This window comes from Psittacula echo (genome assembly GCF_963264785.1).
Source record: "Psittacula echo genome assembly, chromosome: 4".
NCBI classification, from domain to species: Eukaryota; Metazoa; Chordata; class Aves; order Psittaciformes; family Psittacidae; genus Psittacula; species Psittacula echo.
In genome coordinates, this window is record NC_137738.1 from 109,501,442 (window position 1) to 109,523,108 (window position 21,667).

Genomic DNA, 21,667 nt, shown 5'->3' on the forward strand with positions numbered 1-21,667 from the left:
AGTTTCCTCACTTCAGTTTTCTGTCTCATCATGTTTCAGAAAATTCCTCCAGAAAGTGGTGTCTTAGTTCTTGGGACTTTATCCCTTTTGTATGGTTGAAGGGTTTTCTTTGTGGTTAAATGAACGTTGGGTATCAGAAAAGAAAATTCTAAAGTATTGTTGCCAAAAAGCAGCTTTTACTACAAAACAGCCTTTGTGCAAAAGCTTTTCCTCAAACGTGCCCGGGGCTTGCTGCTTTCATGGCCTATTTGGGTATGTCCCATTCCTGAAATACATGTGCACAACCCTGTCCTGGAATGCTCATTTAATTAAAAGTTAACGAACAAAGTTCGTAATACTCAAATGAAGGATGCATGGTAATGTTCTGGTATTACTGGCTTAGAACTCTCATGTGTCTTCATCCTTCCCACACAGGTGAATCAGCGCAATGTCCCAGGGATCGACAGTGCCTACCTGGCCATGGATACAGAGGAAGGCGTGGAAGTTGTTTGGAATGAGGTTCAATTTTCTGAGCGGAAGAACTTTAAGCTTCAGGAAGTAAGTTGACCTGTTTCCCAACAAGATGTGGAAAACACCTTGCACCAGGGTGGGATTATAGACATTGATGACATTTCATGTGCATTATTGGCTGGATTCAGAGTGCTGTGGTGCTCAAATGTACCAAATTCAGCCTAAGCTGGCCTATGCAGAAAATGTGATGGAGAGCTGTTGTGCTATTGTCCTGGGCCTCTTGTGTTCGTTTAGTCTTGGTGATCAAACCATGCTCAGCTCTGGTACAGTGTAAGGTGAAATCTGTTGCTATTTGTTCTTAGCATGGGAGTTTGAAGTATACAGTGTTGCTTAAAGGGACCAAGACCCAAGAAGAAGGTAAAATACAGGCTGATGCAGTCTCTAATACAGCATGTCTTTGTCTTTCTGATACTAAGGAAAAAGTTAAAGCAGTGTTTGACAACTTAATTCAGCTGGAACATCTGAACATAGTGAAGTTTCACAAATACTGGGCTGATGTGAAGGAGAATAAAGCCAGGGTAAGTAAAACAAACAGTTGAGTTTTCTCACTGTATGTCCTGTAGGTTATACAGGAAGCAGAAAGTAATGTCTCATACTGCCCCTACAGGTGATCTTCATCACTGAATATATGTCTTCAGGGAGCTTGAAACAGTTCCTGAAGAAGACAAAGAAAAACCACAAAACTATGAATGAAAAGGTAACTTTTCATGTGTGCCTATATTCACTTAGTGTCAGCAGCCTCTGGAAAGGTGGTTCAGCAGAGGATTCTGATGAGAAGGCAGCTTGGTGATAGCAAGTGGCTGCAATTCTGTTTTTATTACTGTAACTGGTTCAGTTGCAGGTTCTTGTGGACAGCTGTCCTGTGCTGTTTGCCTTGTTTCCAGCACTTCTGCAGTTTCATATGTATGGGTGTGACAGGCATGTCCCTTTCCATGTGTGCATACAGGAGAGAGGGAAGAGTTCTACATGAGAGGAGTTAGGAGGGGAGGTGTGTTTCTTGATCCATATGAATATGTAGAAACTAAGCTGAGCATGAGAGTACTGATCCTCTAAGTTCTTACTTCCTACCTGCCTGTACTGCGTAAAATCTAAGATGTCACAGAATGTAGCATATATTCCTTCATATAAATGGTCTATGAATCACAGAACTATGGATTAGTTCCTCATCCTTGAATTATTTTTATTCTTTCTGTTCTTGTGTCTGTAGGCCTGGAAGCGGTGGTGTACCCAGATCCTCTCTGCTCTCAGGTATGAGAGTCACCAATCTTGCTGTCTAGCCATCTGTTTAAGGGTAGCCTCTCTTGTGCTAGAATCACAGAATATTAGGAATTGGAAGGGACCTCAAAAGATCATCTAGTCCAATCCCCCTACTGAAGCAGGAACACCTAGATGAGGTTACACAGGAAGGCATCCAGGCGGGTTTTGAATTTCTCCAGAGAAGGAGACTCCACAACCTCCCTGGGCAGCCTGTTCCAGCATTCTGTTACCGTTTTTTTAAAATACCAAATATTAAAAGCTGTAAACATACATGCTGCCAAATATTAGCGAACTTCATGGAATAGAGCCTGGAGAGCACTTTCAGTCACCCAGCCTGATTCTTAACCCAGCCACAGTCTGCAGAGTGTCAAGTGCACTTCCTATAACAATCCCAGAGTCTTCTCAGACAGTATTTCAATACTGTCTTTCAATACAGTATTGAAATCTCCAAAATAGAGAAACGGGTGCAATATAGGTTTTAGTTCCAACAGTTGCAACTGACTGTGAGTATGGGAGTTGAGCATCAGGGAACTCTTCAGAGTATCCAGCTTTATAGTCTGGATCAAACAGGATGTTGTAGAGAAGTCTCGAAAGAAATTGCATTCTGTGTGTGAGGAGTGAGGGAAAACTTTCTTAGTCTTGGCTGGCTGCAGTCCTGTAGCATGCAGTGGATTCATAATTATTATGGTGTGATATTGTGAAAAATACATGTGGATCTATACATTTCATGATGATGCAGGTCTTTTTCCCACCTTGGTGCAACCCAGTTGTATATAATGTGGGGTTTTTGTTTTGGATTTAAAGACTCTTTCCTACCTGAGCCAGAGTTGGTATGTAGCTAACAGCAGCCTTGGAAGAACAATAACCCAGATGTCTGACCACAACTCCCACTTCATAGAGAAAATTCTGTTGCCATTTGGCTAAATATAGGTATTGATGAATAATTGGGATTCTAATAAGCTTTTCTGGGAGCTGACAGTCCTTATTTTTGCTGGCTCCTAACATAAACCCAAGCAGACTGAGGTGCAAAACCAGCTAGCCTCAAGTGTACCTGGGACCCCAGCACTGAAAAGCTTTATTTGTGCCAGCTGAAAACGTGACTAATCATGCTTGTACATAATTGTAGGGTCAGAGTAAGGCTCTGATGTTTCCGGTGTAAAACACCAAAGTGGTTTCAGCACCCACCTAGCAGTTTTAGGATGGATGAAATAGTTTCTTTAGCTCTGGTACCCTGGGTTTCTTGGGAACTGGTCAGAGAAAGTTTTCTGGTTTCCCCCGTGTTTTAGATATTGTTTGTTAGAGAAAATAGTTTAATTTTCATGATTCCCTCCTAGCCTAGAGGCTCATGTACAGTCACTTAAATGTACCTAGCTACTATTGTAAGTCCCTGGCATGTACCCTTTTTCCTCTTGTTCTCTTCTGATGTTTCTTGAGGCAGGGAAGGGATGAAGGGGGAAGGATTTCTGGCTTAGGCCTTGGTGCTTTTCTGACCAGTGCTCTGTTCTGTATCTCTAGCTACCTCCACTCCTGTGATCCCCCAATCATCCATGGTAACCTGACCTGCGACACAATCTTTATTCAGCACAATGGACTGATCAAAATTGGGTCAGGTAAGGCTTGCTGGAGTGACCCTTCGCTGTAAGGCAAACTGCTCAAACAGAAAAAGGCATCTAATCCTTTCAATGTTATTTGACACGATAGGCATGTATGTACACGTGTTGCTCCATCTCTGCATAGGTTGTTCCAGGGATTAGTAGTAAAATTCACTTTTGATTGGACTACCTTCAGGTGCAGGAAGGACTGATACTGGATACTCTTTCTCCTGTTAGCCCCTTTCTCAATTTTTAGTCTCAAGGGACCAACCTGAGAAATGGTGCTTTTGTATGCACCTTATCCTTGGATTCATCTGCTCTGCAGTTTTTTTCATGTTAATATACACAGGGTTGTGAAACTTTGAGAGCTGTCTGGAGAGCTGTGTCCGCTGATGCCACATGAGTACTTCTTGTTGCAAACACAATCAAACGTATATGTTCTGGATGCAGCAAGCTACATGTCTTGGCATCCTCATCCAGCATCCCTCACTTTGGCCTGGGCTTCAGGATGCTAAGTTTGTCTTGGGCCTGTTTGGCAAAAACGTGCCCTGTTCAGGCAGCCACCCTGTGCTAAAGTGTTTTATTTCATAAGTAAGAAGTAATTTTTCTGGCATGCAGTGCATCCTTGCATACTGATTTTTTTTTTTTTCCCACCTTTGCTGTTCCTATACTCTAATAATCCATCTGCATTCACAATGCATTATGTTGTACTTTGACATGACCTTCCTAGTGACAGTTGATTATCTGTTTTCCAACTTCTGCAAGTATTCTCAAACCTGAGGAGTGTGCACTTGCTGTCTTGTAGGCTTTTGTCTGTGTGTATTCTTGGTTTGATGCTGACCATGTACAGGAGAGAAAGCTCTGCTTTGCCTGTCATCTGAAAGTAGCCTCTCTTCTTAAACTGCAGACCTCTGTGACTTTTCATCAAAGAACTCTTGTGCTGTCTCTTTGTTCCAGAACTGGGGCTTCTATACTCTTTAACAAACCTCTAATAGGTGTTTGTATGCAGGGAGACTAGGTCAGGGCAGAAGGAACACTCAGTTCTCTATCTGCCTGTAAATTTGATGACTCACTCTTCACACAGGCTGATGACATCATGGGGTTTGCTTTGTCAGCTTTCCCCGACTTTGTCCAGGTGGGAGAAATTTCCAAGAGCTGTGTACATCTGATACCTGTATGTCGGCAAGCACAACTGGCTTCCTGGCGTTCAATTCAGGCCACTAATGGGAATCTGATTGTAGACTTGAATGTGTAAGAGATTCTTCTCTTCCTAGTTTAGCTTAAAAGTATTATACAGCTGCAATCTTTCTGATTGGTAGCAACCACTCTGTAGAAACAAACCACTTGAAGCTTGTGTCTAGAGCCCTGGCTTTTTACCAGAGGGAAATTCTACAGATCAGCAAAGGCAACATTCTCAAGAGCATTCAGGCTCTCAGTGGTGCCATTCAGAGGTTGTCTAGAAGGATGGTGGCTCTTGAGCGTGGGTTGCAGTTGCCTCAACAGACTTCCACCTTTGTGTGCTCCCTCCAGTTCCATAGAGCTTTGCTTCTGTTAGGCATGGTGGGAGGGACAGAGGCAGTTAGACTGAAGTGTTCTGTCAAAGGCTAATGGGTAGCTGTGTGCTATAACAACTGTAACCTCAGCAGGGAGAGGACGTAAGCTGGGAGCGTGTCTGTGCAGCAGTGCTTAACTGCAGTTGTTCCTGAGCAAATTTTCTCCACAGCTGTAGGATGCCTTGCTCACCTTGTGTTCAGAAATGAAGTGATTTTTCCGGGAGATACTGATCCTTAAATAAAAAACAAAGTGAGCATGACTGGACTTGTGGTCAGGAGTCCTCCAGATGTGAAAACTATGGCTCCAGTGCAGGCTGGAATTAAAATTGCCAATGTTGCAGAAAGCATTCTTACTCCTGTAGTGCCCACCCAACTAGAAATGTCAAAACTGTGTCACCAGAACTGCTGACTGTGTTTGAGCTTGAGATTTTCTAGTACTGCTGACTGCAGTAGCCTGACAGGCTATTCTCATGTTTGGGCCCTAGAACAGTAGTTGCTTTGGGGTCACTGGCAATGTTAGGCCCATGTTTATTACTTCCAGTAGTTATTTCTTACAACTGGCTGCTATCTGAAAACTTTCCTGCGTTTACTTAGAAGTGGGGCAGTAATTCTCATGGATTGAAGGGCAATGATGATTCAGTGCACTATGGTCTGCTCTTTGATACTGTCTCTGTCCCTAGCACCATTTTGGGCTACGTTCCTGAAAGCTCCTCTTTCCTCTATTTCAAGCGAAGAGAATACTTGCTGAATGTGGGGCAAAATCTGGGGATAGGAAGCTGCTACTGTTCTGCAAAACATCCTTCTGTCTGTGAGGTGAGGAAGTGCTAGACAAGTATTGCCTGTGACTTGTGTCACAGCAGAAATGGCTGGTACTTGTTCCTGTAACACCTGCTTAGGTGTGGAAGCAGCTCTTTTGCCTATCACTTCTTACTGCTACTTCAGATTGCAGAAGCATGTGCACCAGCAGGATTGACCACTGTTTTCTTACTCTGCATGAAATTCTGGATCAGTCTCTTGTTTCTAGAGCCATCTGTGCACTGCAGGGAGAAAAGAGATTAGTATCAGGGTGGTGGTGTTACTGTTGCACTAAGTTTTGGAAAGAGGGATGAAATCTTTATATGCTGGGGGTCATCTGTGGAAGAAAAAGGGAGTGTGAAAGAGGGAGCATTTCTCATACTGCTTAAATGCAAAAGCCATTCATAATCCGTTAATTTACTAACTCTTCTTTTAGTGCCATAAAATGTAAGGCTGGTAGATTTAAGGAGGAAAAGCATCAAGTGATGAGTTTTGTAGGATATGTGATAAGGATAAGAAAGATGCTTACAGTTCTTAAACTTATAACTGGTGTTCCCAGAGTCTGGAATGTTCCTGCTGCTTTCTGGAGTTGTGGTCAGATGAAAATGTTCCTTGTTGAGAGGTCCAAGTTGTTTTCTGTGTACTCTTCTAGAGGATTCACATGCCAACACCTTGTTTCATCTGTGAATATCTGTATTGTCTAACAAGTGGGCCTGCGAAGGGAGCATTTGTAAGATGTTTTACTGTTACATGGCAAAGGTACTCTGTAAAGGAGAACAGTGTGTTCAGACAGGGTGTTGGATGCTGCTGCTTGCTTGTGTCAAGTAATTTTGGGAGATGTTTCTTGTAGTTAATGGGAGTGTAAGAACCAGTCACAAATGGGAAAGGGTGATGGTGTTGAATTAAAATCCTTTGGGGCAGCTCTTGGAGTGCCCCAACAGAACTGAAGCCTCAAATTGGAGTGTCTTGTAATGTCTTCTGGTGCCTCTGAAACATGGCAATGTACAGGCATGTGCTGAGTGAGACTTGCAGTAGCACAGGAGGACACTTAATGTTGTGCTAGTATATTTGCAAATAGTGGCGCTAGGCACTTGGCTTAGGTATGTGCTTTACTGGCTTCAACATATCTGACCTTTAAGATTCAGTATGTATTTTAATTGCAGTCAGTCCAGAGTCTCCTTTCAGTTCCAGGCTAAGGTGCCAGAAGATTTGAGTCTTACTTGATCTTAACTCTGCTATTAAATTATGTGGCTATTTGTGTAAGTATGGATTCTGCCGCCCAGATCTGTGCTTGGATGTAGAGAAAAGTAGCTGTCTGCAGAAGGGGGTGCTGGGTGACTGTAGAGCACTCAACAGGAAAAGCAGAATTTCCAGCTGCTTAGCCTCAGAGTTGGCTGTAATCTTCTACTTGGTCAGAGATGTCTTGTCTCCCTCACCCAGTTTGGTTCTCAATTAAGAAACACTTGTATTTCTTAGATAAATTTATTTTAAAAAGGTGGCTGGAGGCAGGGCCAGATTCTCAGTCTTGTCCATGTTTTGCCATGATTCTGATCTAGCTGTCTCTATCAATGTTAAGTGCTTGCTGTTTCATCAACTCATTGACTTCTATCTCGTTTTACTTCCCGCTTACGGGCTGCTCTGTTTCCAACAGTCTTTCATAGGATATTTGCTAATGGTGAGCAAACTTCTCCACTCCTGTGATGTGACTATCACTCTATATGTAATGTACATTATTTTATTTGTGTGTATATATATATATATATTTATATATATGTGTGTGTGTATCTATATTTGTAACACACACAAACACACTCTCTCTAAATTATTTATGCAGTGTTCCCTTGCTCTAAGGCGGCTGTTATGTAACATTTTATGGCTTAGATGAATCCTACTTTGAGACCCTGCATTCTGTGTTGGGATACAAACTGTTCCTCATGCTCTCAGCCACAGCCTTACAGAGAGGAAGCACTGCCCTTTGTGAAGTCTCCTGATTGTTAGTTCTCTTCCTCTCCTTGTTCTTACAGTGTGCTGGCCCATGGACTCTAGTGCATGCTGGCTCCTGCATGTCAAGCCAAGTGGATGCATTGCTCTGAGCTCTTTCCAGCTGAACTTTTGACATACATTAGGCTCTTTCCTGCTACTGCTCTGCTAGACTTGGCTGGGCACCAAACTTGGACTAGCCTTTGCTTTGTGCTTGGCTATCCAATTGCTTGCTTGTAGTTTTAACTCCTTAGATGTTTTGGTTTTAAGATTAATGTTTCGGTGAATTTGTCTGGCTCCTGATGGCCAGGGAAACATCCTGTTCAAATGAGTCCATGATTGTGAAGTAAGGTTTACTGTTTGTTTCCCCACGCAAAGCTCTATTTTCAGGGTGACTTGTGCATATGAGGAGGGAATTGGGCTGGGGTGGGAGGTAGAGAAGGAGTCAAGTGCTACAATTTGTAGCCCTATTAAATAGAACGCTGCATTTACACTTTTAAATAATTCTTTATTTTTTGTCATCAGGGTTGTTCTTGATTAGAAGGGTTAGAGTTTGTTTCTACTGAGTTGGGAACCTAGTAAATGTCAGTTGGAAGTGGTGGAAAAGAAAGGGCCTGTCCAAATGGTCTGTGTGCCACCTTAGTGTTTGCAGGAGGAGGATGTAGTGGGCTGCTTTGCATCTCCAGCAGAGGAGAGACTCAAAAAGCTAAATCTGAGGGGGTAAGGTGATGAGTAGCTTAAGTAACTGTCCTGGTTTAGCAGTAGCAGTCATTTTTTCTACTGGTGCAGTGCTGTGTTTTGACTTTTGACCTGGGAATAATACTGATAAAGCTGATGTTTTCAGTTGTGGGTCAGAATGTTTACCCTGACCAAGGACTTTGTGAGTCTCATGCTCTGCCAGGGAGGAGGAGAAGCCAGGAGAAAGCAGGGACAGGACGCCTGACCCAAACTAGCCAAAGAGGTATTCCATACCACAGCACGTCATGCCCGGGGATGTAACTGGGAGCTACCCGGAAGGGCACGTCCTCTTTTCGGTCGGGCTCTTTTCCGGCGAGCGGTATCATATTTTCTTCCCTTGTTATTTCTCTTATCATTATTATTATTGGTGGCAGCAGTAGTGATTTGTGTTATACCTGAGTTACTGGACTGTTCTTATCTCAACCCGTGGGAGCTGCATTCTTTTGATTCTCCTCCCCGTCCCTCCAGGAGCGGAGGGAAGAAAGGTGGGGGGGGGAAGTGGACTTCGTGGTTCTGATTTACGGCCTGGGCTTAAACCACGACAGTTCTTTTTGGCGCCCAACGTGGGGCTTGAAGGGCTGAGATAACAACAGATCTGACTGAGGCACAATGCTGATTTATGGGCTCTCAAAGTTGTTCTTTTTGATGTCACAGTTTCTGTATGTCGTAGATTGCTTGGAGCCGGTATTTGCTGTGTTAGTGTTTATCAAGTGTGGGGCTTGGGCTAAGGTTCTTGTTTCATTGTACTTTATGGTAATGGCTTGCGATACGGGGGGGCTCCGGCAGCAGGGCGGGATGGACGTGGCCGTGGACTTGTACCTGGCCGTCCCGCTGCTCTTCACTGTCCTGGCCCTCGTCCTCGCGTCCGTCTTTGTGAGGCTACGGGGAGCTGAGTGGGAGCGGCCCCGGGAGCCGGCGGCGGCCGAAGCAGCCCGGGAGAGCGGCCCCGGGAATCAAGCGGCGGCGGGAGCGGGGCCGGAGGCCGGGAAGGAGGCGGCTGCCGAGGAGGGGAAGGAGGCGGCTGCCGAGCAGCGGGAGGAGGCGGCGGAGGAGCCGAGCCCCGAGGCCGAGCCCAGCCCCGCGGCGGCCGAGAGCATTCCCCAGCAGCAGCCCACCGAGCTCCGCAAGCCTGAGCCCCAGGAGGATTCAGGAGACCCCGCAGCACTTTCCAGCAAGGCAGAGGAGGAAGATCTGGACTCGGAAAAAGAGAAGCTGGTGGTGAGAAAGCCTTCAAGCACAGCAGCTACACCAGCCCCAGTGACAAGTACAGCAGCATCATTTGAGAGTTCTGAAGGTTTTGAGTGGCCTTTTAATATTGTTGAGACCTGTTTGCTGATTGTGATGGGGGTCACCATGTTGGCACGCATACAGAGTGTGTTTTGTTCACAACCATTACGTCTGATCTCAAGAGTTAAGCAGAGTCGGGTTTGGGTCTTGTCTGGGGTTAGACGACAAAATAGGGGGACCGAGAGATTTTCCCCAAGGCTGGACAGCCATGAGTGTCACGGTGTGTGGGACAGTATGGGCGAGTATCTAATCCACTGGGCCCCTCCAGTGCTTTGGAAGCGTCAGAGATGGAAGGCAGCTGTGTGGAGTCCCCGATGACAAGTTGCAGAGACTGCTGCAGGGGAGGGTGAATTATTTTGAGCCTGATGGGCCCATGGCACTTCAGGCCATCAGGGCAGTGATGCAACATAGAGATGGACTCATGATCGAGGGGTGGACTTTGCAATGGGCCTCTCCTGCTCTGAAAGACTGTTACAAGGGATGGAGCCCACCATCATGGACCAAATGGACTCAGCAGCTTTATAGGGATTGGTCTGTGCATGAGGATAAGAGTGCACTGAGATGAGAGTGAGGGTATATTGAAAATGTGGGATCTGAGCATGACGTGAATGGTATGGAATAAGGGGTGGATACTGTCCTGGTTTAGCAGTAGCAGTCATTTTTTCTACTGGTGCAGTGCTGTGTTTTGACTTTTGACCTGGGAATAATACTGATAAAGCCGATGTTTTCAGTTGTGGGTCAGAATGTTTACCCTGACCAAGGACTTTGTGAGTCTCATGCTCTGCCAGGGAGGAGGAGAAGCCGGGAGAAAGCAGGGACAGGACGCCTGACCCAAACTAGCCAAAGAGGTATTCCATACCACAGCACGTCATGCCCGGGGATGTAACTGGGAGCTACCCGGAAGGGCACGTCCTCTTTTCGGTCGGGCTCTTTTCCGGCGAGCGGTATCATATTTTCTTCCCTTGTTATTTCTCTTATCATTATTATTATTGGTGGCAGCAGTAGTGATTTGTGTTATACCTGAGTTACTGGACTGTTATTATCTCAACCCGTGGGAGCTGCATTCTTTTGATTCTCCTCCCCGTCCCTCCAGGAGCGGAGGGAAGAAAGGTGGGGGGGGGAAGTGGACTTCGTGGTTCTGATTTACGGCCTGGGCTTAAACCACGACAGTAACTTAAGGTGATAAAGTAGCTGAGGGGGAAGGTGATGTATTCAGGGCTTGAGGCATTGAGGGGGCATTTTTCCATGGGGATAGCTTGTTTGCCAGAGTGCTGTGAGCTGGCCAGGTTGGGCTGTGACAGTTACGTACAGCAGGCTGATTTTGTGGCATGAAGGGGCCAAAGGAGCACACCAGCAGCAGACTGACTGGTCCAGGAGCAAGCCCACAGGATGGGAACAGGACTGTGCCTGGGCTTCAGTGTGAGTTCAGTCGCACTGATGGCAACAAGGCTTAAGACCAGCAAGCCATTTCTCAGAACTCAAGTTACCACTACGGGTAGCACTAGAGACCCTCATTCTAGCAAGGCAAGAAGGGCCTCAGCCAGTGGTCCCCGGGCCTAAGAAGGTGCTGTGGTGTGTCACTTGTGTTGAAAAAGCACCAGGTGGCCTTGAAATGCTGAGCTTTCTTGGCTGGTTTCTTGAGAACTTGTTTTAACAGTGCTATCGTATCAGTATGCACTGTTCATATGAGAGATGGAAATTGTTTAATCCTTAGATCTTGAACAGTGACTTGGGTTTGAAAACAGTAAGTATAGGGCCTCTGTTTTGCTTGAGCATTGGCCTCATACTGTTGTGAGTGACATGCTTTCATAACTAATCTCTATTTTAGTCATTACTTCACTCTCTTGGATTTTGTTACCTGATGTTTAAAGACTTGTTATGCTGGGTTTCATATCCTTAATAGACACCTGTGACAGTAGGTCATTTAGAAATAAAATAGGGGTTACTAGAGTAGCTTGGATATGCCTTTGTTTGTTGTTTGTTTTTTTAGACTAAGGCAAATGTGGTTTAGAGAAAAAATAATGGATAGTTGAACTGAGCAGACATAGAAAAATCTATCATAAAAATTGAAATCTTTCATCCATGTTTGCATTCATTTAGGAAGATTTAACATGCATTTATGTTGTTTAGCTTCTAGCCATTCCGTTTTATGTGTAAAGACAAGCACATCCTCTACCAAGCCAAAAGTTTCAGTTGCTTGGAAACTTTGCAAAACTAGGATAGGCTTTCACAAGCAGGGGAAAAGGGTTGTCTCTGGCTACAGGTGCTGCAGGGAATGAGATCTGACAGAGGAATAGTTTTGAGTGGAACTTTTTTTTTTTTCCATCTTTTTTCTTCCCCAAAATGCTTCAGAAAGGCCAAAGTGGAAGCAGGTCACTTATATCTTCAATAAAGGCTTTGTCTCACCTTGGTCTCTGCTGTCTTTGAGAATCCCAGTGGTGTAAAAGCCTGTCATAAAGTGAAGATTTTTCATGTTTGGACTGTCGTTGAGAAACTCTGTTGAACAAACAGTGGAACAGCTTGAGCTTAATTTCTAATTGTAATAAATTGTCAGGCATCTCATGATTTAGCTGTTGTTAAGATCACTGAAGTGGCAAAATGGCCACTAGAGACCTGCCTTGATTTTTGTATATATGCATGCACCTCAAGGCAGGAGGAGCAGTTATAGGTAAGTGATGATCAGTGGGCTTTGAATTGATGTGGCTAGGTTTTGAAATTTCAAATAGCACTTGACTGAATGTAGTATGATTTTGTGTGTGTTTGGGGGGAGGGTGTTTTTTGTTGGGGGGGGTTAAGTCCAATTTTGTGGTTAGAATTGATGCCCTTGGCCTTGTTGCAAACTTACCATGTGGAATGCATACATAACAGATTTGGCTCCTGCTATGGCTTGATGCTAATAAAGTCTCATTTTAATTTTGCAGAAGGCTTAAAAGCTGGCTCTTGCTTCTTGTGCTTGCCTTCCTTGCTCAGGATGCTTTTGTGCTGCTGTGAGTCATCTCATTCATGAAAACACTAGCAAACAACTGTCTTCTAGACTGCTCATCATTTTCAATTAAATAGGATCTTCTGAAAAGGTTTACATTTAATATTTTAGCACTCCAGGTTATGAGAATGTGCCTTTTCTGTGGTCAGATTTATTCTTTTCGTGTTGCACTGAAAGCAGTTGCCTGCTGCTTGAGCTCTGCTGAATTGTGGGGTTTTTTTCTGCCTTTATGTGGATTTCCAGGATGTGTCAAGGGACATGTCTTATTGTCATCTAGGTCTTCATTTACCTATTTTAGTATTAGTATGGCAGTTGAGTATGTCCACTCCTTTCGGGGTCCTTTGTTTGAAGGCATGTGGAACATTAGCATTTTAGAAGGCTCCTTCATGATGGTTCTTGAAAGATCTCTTTAATATAAACTTAGCAAGTATTTACATCCCCATGTACGTGCTCAGGGCTAACCTTCTGTGAAACCACTTCTGCAGATCAGGACATGGTGATCCTGAGGGACAGCAGGCTGATGGTGAGCAAGCAACACAAGTGGCCAGCAATATCTTAGGAAAGAGCATTGCTGGTGGATTGAGGGAAGTGATCCTTCCTTTCTTTAGCACTGGCAATACAACACGTGAGGCGCTTTGTCTAGATCTGAGCTCCACAGTACAGGACAGACATAGACTTAATGGAGAGAGTCCTGTCAGGGCCACGAAGACAATTAAGGGACTGTACCAGATGTCCATATGAGGAGAGGCTGAGAGAGCTGAAGCTGTTTGGCCTGGAGAGGAGGAACCTCAGAGGGGTCATTTCAATAATATAAATACCTCATGGAAGGGAATGAAGAGGAGGGAGCCAGTCTCTTCTCTATAGTGCCCACTGAAGGGACAAGAGGCAAGGGGCAGAAACTTATAGAATGATAGATTGGTTTGGGTTGGAAAGGACCTTAAGATTATATAGTTCCAGCCCCCCTGCCATGCCTGTTTTAGCTGACCCTGCTTGAGTAATGGGGGTGAGCTATATTCTGAAGAGGTCACTTCCAACCTAGACACTTTCTGTGATTTAGGCCTTGAGGCATGTGGACCAAACAGTGTTTTCACTCTTGTTTCTGCTTTCAGGGGGTGAGCTTTTCTGTTTAAGTCTTCCAAGGCCATTTGCACAGCTTCACTTCAGCATGTTGTGAAACAACAGTAATCAGACATGTGAAGTTTTAAATTCAGGGAAGTTAAACTTGAAATACTCAAACTTGTGGGCCCTAATTGCATTTTAATCAAATATGCATTTATACTGGTTCAGTCTGAATTGCTGTTAAGCAAAGCTGCTTACAACATTAACTTTCACAGTCATATTTCTGAGGACTTTATCAGTGTATATCTTCTGGGAATAAAAGATTCCCCCAGAGTAGCTTGGTTCATAGCATTTCAGTGAATGTCTTTTTCTTGTTTTTCTGATTGCATGTAATTCTTGCACTGTGATGTGAGGCTACTGCAGGTAATGATTGCCCTGCCATTTCAGTTAAGAAAGAACCGAGTAAGAATGGCAGGCCTACTGCCCCTTCATCTTTTTAATATAAAAACTGTATTGCAGTCAGAAGATGCAACCCAAGCAGGGTTTTGCCTGCTCTGTGGGACCTTTGTTCCTTTGGTCTATAACTTAGAATTCGGCTTTGTGTGCGGATTTTGAATCTCTCTGTGCACTTTGTTCAGAATGAAGTTGTTTGTATCATGAACTCATTCAGATAAAGTGCTAATCGTCTATTAAGTCCCTGCTTAAGACCCTGCATGCAGCCAGGATTGACAGGTACTTGTAAGATAAATCCTCTATATCTGTTCTTGTGTCTATGGTCTTCCATTTCCTGCTCTGCTTACTCCCACTTTCTGCTTCATGTAATGGATGTGGTCAAACACGTAAGTTTAAAACTTAACAGTTTTTTATTTAAACATAAAAATACCACCCACTGCTTCACAAGAAGTCTGTTGCTGGATGGTAATTTTCCTTCCTATCATTCATTTGTATGCCTTCATATATACATGAGTGAACAATGTGCCCTTGTCACAAAGGCTATTGATATCCTGGAATGCATAGGCAAAATTTTGGTAGCAGCTCAAGGGAGGGGATCCTTCCCCTCTGCTCAGCACTAGTGAGGCTACAGCAGGAGTGCTGGGCTCCCCAGTACAAGAGGGACTGGCAGAGTGGTCCAGTGAGGTGCCACCAAGGTAGTGGAGGGACTGGATTATCTCTGCTGTGGAGAAAGGCTGATGGAGCTGGGATGGCTCAGCCTGGAGCAGAGCAGGCTCTGGGGGATGGAATCCATGTCTGTAAATGCCTGCAGGGAGGGTGCCAAGAGGATGGAGCCAGGCTTTTCTCAGTGATGTCCAGTGACAGGACCAGAGGCAACAGGCAGAAGCTGGACCATAGGAGGTTCCCTTTGAACATCAGGAAATGCTTTTTCATTGTGAAGGTGACACAGGCACAGGTTGCCCCACGAGGTAATGGAGTCTCCATCCTTGGAGCTACTCAGGGGCTGCCTGGACATGGTCCTGGGAAGCTGGCTCTGGATGTCCCTGCTGGAACAGGCAGGTTTGGACAAGCTTGACCTCCAGAAGACCCTTCCAACCTGAACCACGCCATGATTTTATGATTCTGTATTGATTTCTGTGGAAAAGGATAGCTCTCTGAAAGTACATGAATTTTGCATGATACCAGCTCTCTGTTGCAAGTACCACTGGTTCTGCTTCAGCAGAATTTTCTGACTTAAACCATGGGTAATGTTTTAAGCAGAGATTAGTTCTACTACTCAGAAACAATGTCAATGGATGTGGTGAGCATGCACATGGATGTAAGCAGCTGGGGGCTGTTATTTGACACTGGGAGCTGTTAGGTAGTGAACTTTTCATATACTGAACTTCTTTGCCTCTTCATCTCATCAGATATTCAACTGTTAAAATAATAAAATTCTCCTGCTTTTGGTGAATCAGTGTTGCAAATAACTTTGCAAACACTGTTTACAATCCCTGATACAGATCTGCAGGACTGTAGGATGCTTGTATTCTGTAATTAACTTAGATATGCCCTGCTTTTCCTGTTCAACTCAGTGTTTAATGGCTGTGTGCTGCATTTGTTTCCAATGGCTTCCCATTTGCTTATTTTTCTAGGCTTTGACATCCCTAATAAAAATGCATTTGTCATCTTTGTGTGCAAATGAAGTGAACTGTGAAATGTCTTGTGTTTATGCAGTTTTATACCCTTTTGCAGTAGTGAAAATGTCTTGAGTATGAGTGTGGGGAATAGCAGTGTGGCGTTATACCTGTTCTGGCCCTGTGGCCACTCCTTCATAGCTGCAAACAGATGGTGGTGTGTTCAGTTTATTATTTTTGTATTATATCTGTGGTCCTGGTACAGTGCAGCACAGGTAAGGTGGTTAATCATCCCCTGTTGCTGGATTGCATAGCAAGCCTGAGACTTAAACTAACTTAAAGGTTAGTTGTTGATCCTTCTTACTGTCATCTTGTCTTCCTCTGCTTTCTAAGCCCTCTGAAACATGGAGTATGGTGTAGTTGAGCACTTTACTAGAAGAGTGTACTAATACAGTCTTGCTTTGGAGAATGCTTAGGCATTTGCAAGAGACCAAGTGTTTCAGTGGCTACTTCAGGAGGAAAGGAAGGACGGTCTTTTGTACTTGCAGGGAGGAAGTGTTGAATGCAGAACAAGGTGGGTGTGAATTGGACACAGGACAAGAGGAAAATGTCTTCTGCAGCACATAGTGTTTAAAAGGCCAGGTTGCTGGGTGATTGGGCATCTCTGCTAAAACCTGCCACTGCTCACAGCTGGGAATTAATACCACCAAGTTCATTCTTGGCTGACTCTCCTAATGATTGATGGACACTCTGAGCTGTCCATTTACCCTGGTGAGCTACTTCCTCTAGCATGTCCTTGAGGGTTTGAGAAGTCTGCAAGCTCCGCAGGTTCCTGTAGTAATGGTAATTATTTCTCTTTATGCTTTTATTGTCAGATTGAGTTCAGCTTGCCAAAGGCAAGTTGCTTGTCCTACCTTCTTTTGTGCTTCATGTCTCTTCCTATCATCTGTCCTGCATGACACCATATTTGGCTGAATCCTTTTCTGATACTCTGCTTTGCTGATTCCATGCCAGACTGATCAGTCATATAGTGCTATGTCTTGTAGTTTGGCTCTTGCTCTTGTCTTCTCTGAGGCTGAGAAAGCCATGTTCATTGTTAATGTTGGTGATCAGGCTTTCCTTTTTAACCTTTGTTATTTGTCTTGCTTAATATAACTGTCCTTAGCCTTCATGCATCTAATCATTCACAGAATTAAATCATCCCTAGATACAGCAGTGAATGGCAGGTAGCAACCATCTGCAAGTCATTCAGAAGAGCTTGTGTGAGAGGCATATTAAAGTGTGTATTCTTCTCTTGTACAATTAAGAGCTTGTTTTAAAGTGTACACTCAGGCAAAGCTCCTCTCAAGCCTCTATCTGTGCTAAATGGCTTGTGCACCAAGGTGATGGACCTACAATAGTGACCAAACCAAGCCAAACGTTTCTTATCCCAGCTTCTAAAACACTCTCATGAGATGCAACAACACTTTTGTCTGTCTTGTTTAACATTCTCCCAGAGAATTTTTCAGAGTTGACTTCAATAGCAGCTTGTTGCTGTCACAGTGATGAATGGAAGAGATGTGTGTCTGGCAAAGCTGTCTCTGTTTGCCCTAAAGCATACAGTGAAGAATCTGGTGGTCTTAAGCCATTGCTCTACTGTTGCATTGCTTCAGCTTTGCAATAACAAAACAAGGTTATGCATGTGACTTCCAGCCAAGTTTCACGTGAGCTGTGATATAAACTGCTAGAACAGGAAAGAGGCTTGCCAAGTGTGGCTAATCAAACACAGCCAGGCTGTGCAACAGTGACAGAAAAACATGTTTGAGAATTCCAGTGGGACTCTGCAAGTTCGGGGGCACAAGGACCAGAATATCAGAGGGGACAGGTCCCTGAATGGCCTACAACAGCTAATTCAAAACTGACTTTCCTATGTGTCTGAGCTGGAAGTTCCTACAAACAGTGCAAGCTCAACTCTTTCCAGAAATACCTCTGCTGCTGCAAAATGTCCACAGGACCTGGATGCAGAGAAGCTTATTATCAAGTCCTTAATGAGGTACAAATAGCTATCATAGATAGAGGTTGGGCTTCCAGGGGATTTCAGCGACTTGCCTTTCTGGTATGGGAGTGACTATATTACATCACTGGCTAAAGTTTCTGTTGATAATACCTTTTGTGATTCCCTGTTCTTAAATGGGGCCCAAGAGTAAAGGACAGAATGGCTGGATAGTCAAGTAGCCCTTGTCATCCAACATACAGTAGTAATAGTCTTTAAAGACACATTGGAAAATTAAGCTAATCAGAACATCGTTTGGAAAATGACTTTGCACTTGGCTATTTTGCTCCATGTTTGGCAGGATAGCATTGTCCTTCGTAGTACCGTGCCAGAATTCCTGTCTGAGGACATTGGTCCCACACTGATGGTGTGTGCTGAGTTTCTGCAGTGCTGGCACTGTTCACACAGTGAACTGCCTCTCTCTCAGGGCAGGCCTTTCTGCCTCTGCCCTTCTCCAGGAGTCTGGCCCTGGTCAGACAGTGAGGCTGCAGGATCTTGGTAGTGGTTGCCAGACCTCTGACTGTACAGAGTTGTGTAGCGGAAGATGGGTTCCTGTTTATTCTTACAATTCATTGTATTGATAAGAAAGGCAGAACAAATACAAGACTTATTTTATAAATCTTATTTTATATCCCCAGATTGGCCAGTTACTTCCTGGTAGTCAGAGGTTGTCTTGCATGCAATAGAGGTTAGGTTTACCAAGGTTCACAAAGCCACCTATTTGGTAGTTCATGTATACTGCATGCTGCACAAAGACACCCAGTATTCCATTAAAACAAAAAAAAAACTTCAGACTTTGGAGCAGAAGGGTTTCTGAAGTCTTTCTGAAGCATACTCTGTTGAAAGGAAAACTGGGGCAAAGGTATAGTTCATGTAGACAGGAAGCAAAACACATTTGGGATCAGCGAGATCCTATGATGCATTACACCCTGGTCCTTGGGAGAATGCCAAAATATTAATGGTATTGGATACTCTGAGGAAAAACCTGTTCTTGGTCACAAACAGTGTTCAGGTGGTTGTGCATCTGCAGCCATATTGCGTTTCTGGATGTGCTCAGCCTATGTCCTTCTGTAGGACTGTAGCTGTCCTTATCTCTTCCCCTCATACCCATCAGTGATATACTATAGATTTAGGGAAAATTAGTTCCTGCAAGCCTCCAGCAAAAGTTCTGGAAGTCATGAGTGGCCATGTGTGCCTGGTGTGTGTGGGGTTTTTAAGGCAAAATGTCATTTGACATTAAGTTGTTTGGTTTTACAGTGATGAATTGTTCTTTTGAATAGAAAAGAATAAATTACTTGGAGGGCAAAGGGGCCAGTACTCTTAAACCTGATCTTGATTTCTTGGCCAGAACATCTACAGAAAGGAAAGGGGAGTAATGATGGGGAAATCAGCTGCTGGAGAAGACCTGACATAGCCTCTCCTCTCTCAGTAGCCACCTATAGACCAGACATACACAGTGGGTGACTTAAGGCAGATGTTCCCTGTAGACAAAAGCAAGTTAATGTGACTTCTCCATTATGGATGTTTGGGAATCTCTTTAGAAGGCCCAGTATGAGAACTTGTTGTGGTGGACAAACCTTGGGTGATTTACCCTGTATGCTGAGTTGGACACTGGCTGGAGGCATGGTGACAGGGCTGAAGCTGAAAAAGGGCTGCCCTACCAGAGGGGTTTGGAGTCTTTCAAGTACTGATCTCATCAATGTTGAGGATGTATAGAAACATTGGGAACGTGTGATGCTGAGGTAGGTCAGGATATCCTCTAGAAGCGCAGGGAGACATTAGAGGACTGAACAAATTCCAGTTGTAACTCAATAGTGCAAAATGCAAAGCTGCATAGAATTCCAGAGCTGCTCATTTGGGAACTGAGGAGGATCTGGCATTTACTAGCTATTCAGGGATGGAATTTGACCCACTTGCCTAATGTGCAGTGTTATAGTCCATTGGGGTACAGTGCCCAGTAGGGAGAATTGGTGTGATTGTGCATGGCCTTGGCCAGAGCTCCTCTAAAGCAGTCAGTGTAACTGGCAAAATGCAGAGCAAGTCTTAAGAGGAAGACAGCATTTAGCTTACTTTACTGTAAGTGTAGTGCTGTGAAGCTGAGAGGAACTTGTGGTGTCTGTAAAGAGGTAAGCACTAGGAACTGAAGTAATTTACTGGACTCCTAAGATAAAAGCTGGCGCAAGAACAAAAAGCAGTAAACTACTCATGAATGGTTGATTGGGAAAGTAGACTCTGGCCATTGGAGCAAGCTCTGTTTCCAGTGCTTGAGTAAGATAATATGGTTTGGTATGTGCAACAACAGGGTTGAGCTGATTTACCAAGGAAGATCTTTCTTTTCTGGATAGAGCCCAAAGATCATCTCTCCCCTGAGGCTAGGAGCTAGTTCAATCTCATTCATTTGAATCCTCTTTGGTATGTGCTACCCTAATCCAGAAACACCTGGAAAAATACAAGTGCACATCCTACCCAAGTCCAGCAGTAGCAGCACAGACCAGGACCAATTGTGATTGTTCAGGACACTGACAAAGCAGCCTGAGACTGTAGGACCAGGCATGTTCAAGGGTGAAAGTAGAACTTCAGAAGGGATGGATGATCATTCTGTTCTCTCTGCTTACCTCAGTGTTTCTCTCTGGTGGAGCCACCTGCTTAGTTTTGGAAAGTTGTTCATGGTGTTTTCAGATGTGGCTGTCCCAAAGGCTTTTTCTTTTTCTGGGGGTGGGGGGAGTGGGGTGGGGTGTCCATACTTGTGTTCTGCTTGTTCTTGTGGCTGCGAGTTAGTCCCTCCCTGTGCCTCTGAGTGGTTTGTGGTTGTAGCTGTGGAGGCTGCTGGGAGACTTCTGCTGTGAGGGTGGTCATCTCTCCTCATTCAGCAGCTTTGCTTGACTTTGTCTTGAGGCACGTTGGCACCAGTGCCCTGCTGATACGTGGAAAAGTTGCCTTGTAGGTCTGTCCTTCTAATAATGACTAATTGGAGGGATATTGGCATCTCTGGCTGTTTCTAGGGCTTCTGTTGAGTTGCTTGTGACAAATGCTATAGATCTAATTTACGTTAGGTGCTTTCAGACTTGCACTCCAACAAGGTGCAACTTCCCAGCTTGTCTTCCCATGTGGCAGAAGCTATGATCTCCAGGTCTGGTCTTCTGGTCTCCAGGTTTGCTCTTGGAGAGTAACACTAAGCTGCCTTAGTTGAACTGCAGCCAAGGAAACAACGGAGAAATGTATCAGGGCAGGTGACCTAAGATGAGAGATTGATGAAGGGTCAACTAAACTTTCTGTTGCCCCTTTGGCTGCCCAGGGGGCCGTGGAGTTGCATGTGTTCCCTAGGATCTAGTCAGGGATGGGCTACAGTTTCCTGCATCCTAAGCATTCATGACTTTTGTTCTAGTGGCACCGGACACAATTAACAACCATGTGAAGACCTGTCGTGAGGAGCAGAAGAACTTGCACTTCTTTGCCCCGGAATATGGAGGTAGGGTGTGGCTACAGCTGCAAGCCTGGGTTTGTTGGCCTTACTAATGCTTCCAAGCTGTTTTGCATCTTGTTTTCAGCTGCAGGCTCATGACAGATGTCGCATTAACAGTTTTGAGTTATTTGCCTGCTTAAATGCTTCAACTTCTCAGTCTTTTGATAGCAGAGGAGGGAGAGAGTGCAGAGATGGGCTCATAACACTATCTTATTTCTGTGTTACAGAAGTTGCCAACGTCACCACTGCTGTGGACATTTACTCCTTTGGGATGTGTGCACTGGAGGTGAGTGTGGAAAACTTTGACTGTGGTAAAGAGAATGAATTTGAGGGAAGGAGATGGCTCTGT

At 44.5% G+C, this 21,667-nt stretch overlaps 1 protein-coding gene across 6 annotated transcripts in view; it reads left to right on the forward strand.

Annotated features, from left to right (window-relative positions):
• Window positions 1-21,667, forward strand: part of NRBP1 (nuclear receptor binding protein 1) — a 42,067-nt gene that overhangs the window by 15,258 nt on the left and 5,142 nt on the right. For 5 of the 6 annotated variants that reach the window (XM_080614584.1, XM_080614586.1, XM_080614585.1 and 2 more), the window contains 7 exons: window positions 415-537; window positions 927-1,028; window positions 1,118-1,207; window positions 1,718-1,758; window positions 3,283-3,377; window positions 21,241-21,324; window positions 21,546-21,604. In XM_080614584.1, the coding sequence (XP_080470710.1) occupies window positions 415-537; window positions 927-1,028; window positions 1,118-1,207; window positions 1,718-1,758; window positions 3,283-3,377; window positions 21,241-21,324; window positions 21,546-21,604 (594 nt within the window). The remainder of the gene's footprint in view (window positions 1-414; window positions 538-926; window positions 1,029-1,117; window positions 1,208-1,717; window positions 1,759-3,282; window positions 3,378-21,240; window positions 21,325-21,545; window positions 21,605-21,667) is intronic. The other variant, XM_080614587.1, reaches the window with a different exon arrangement.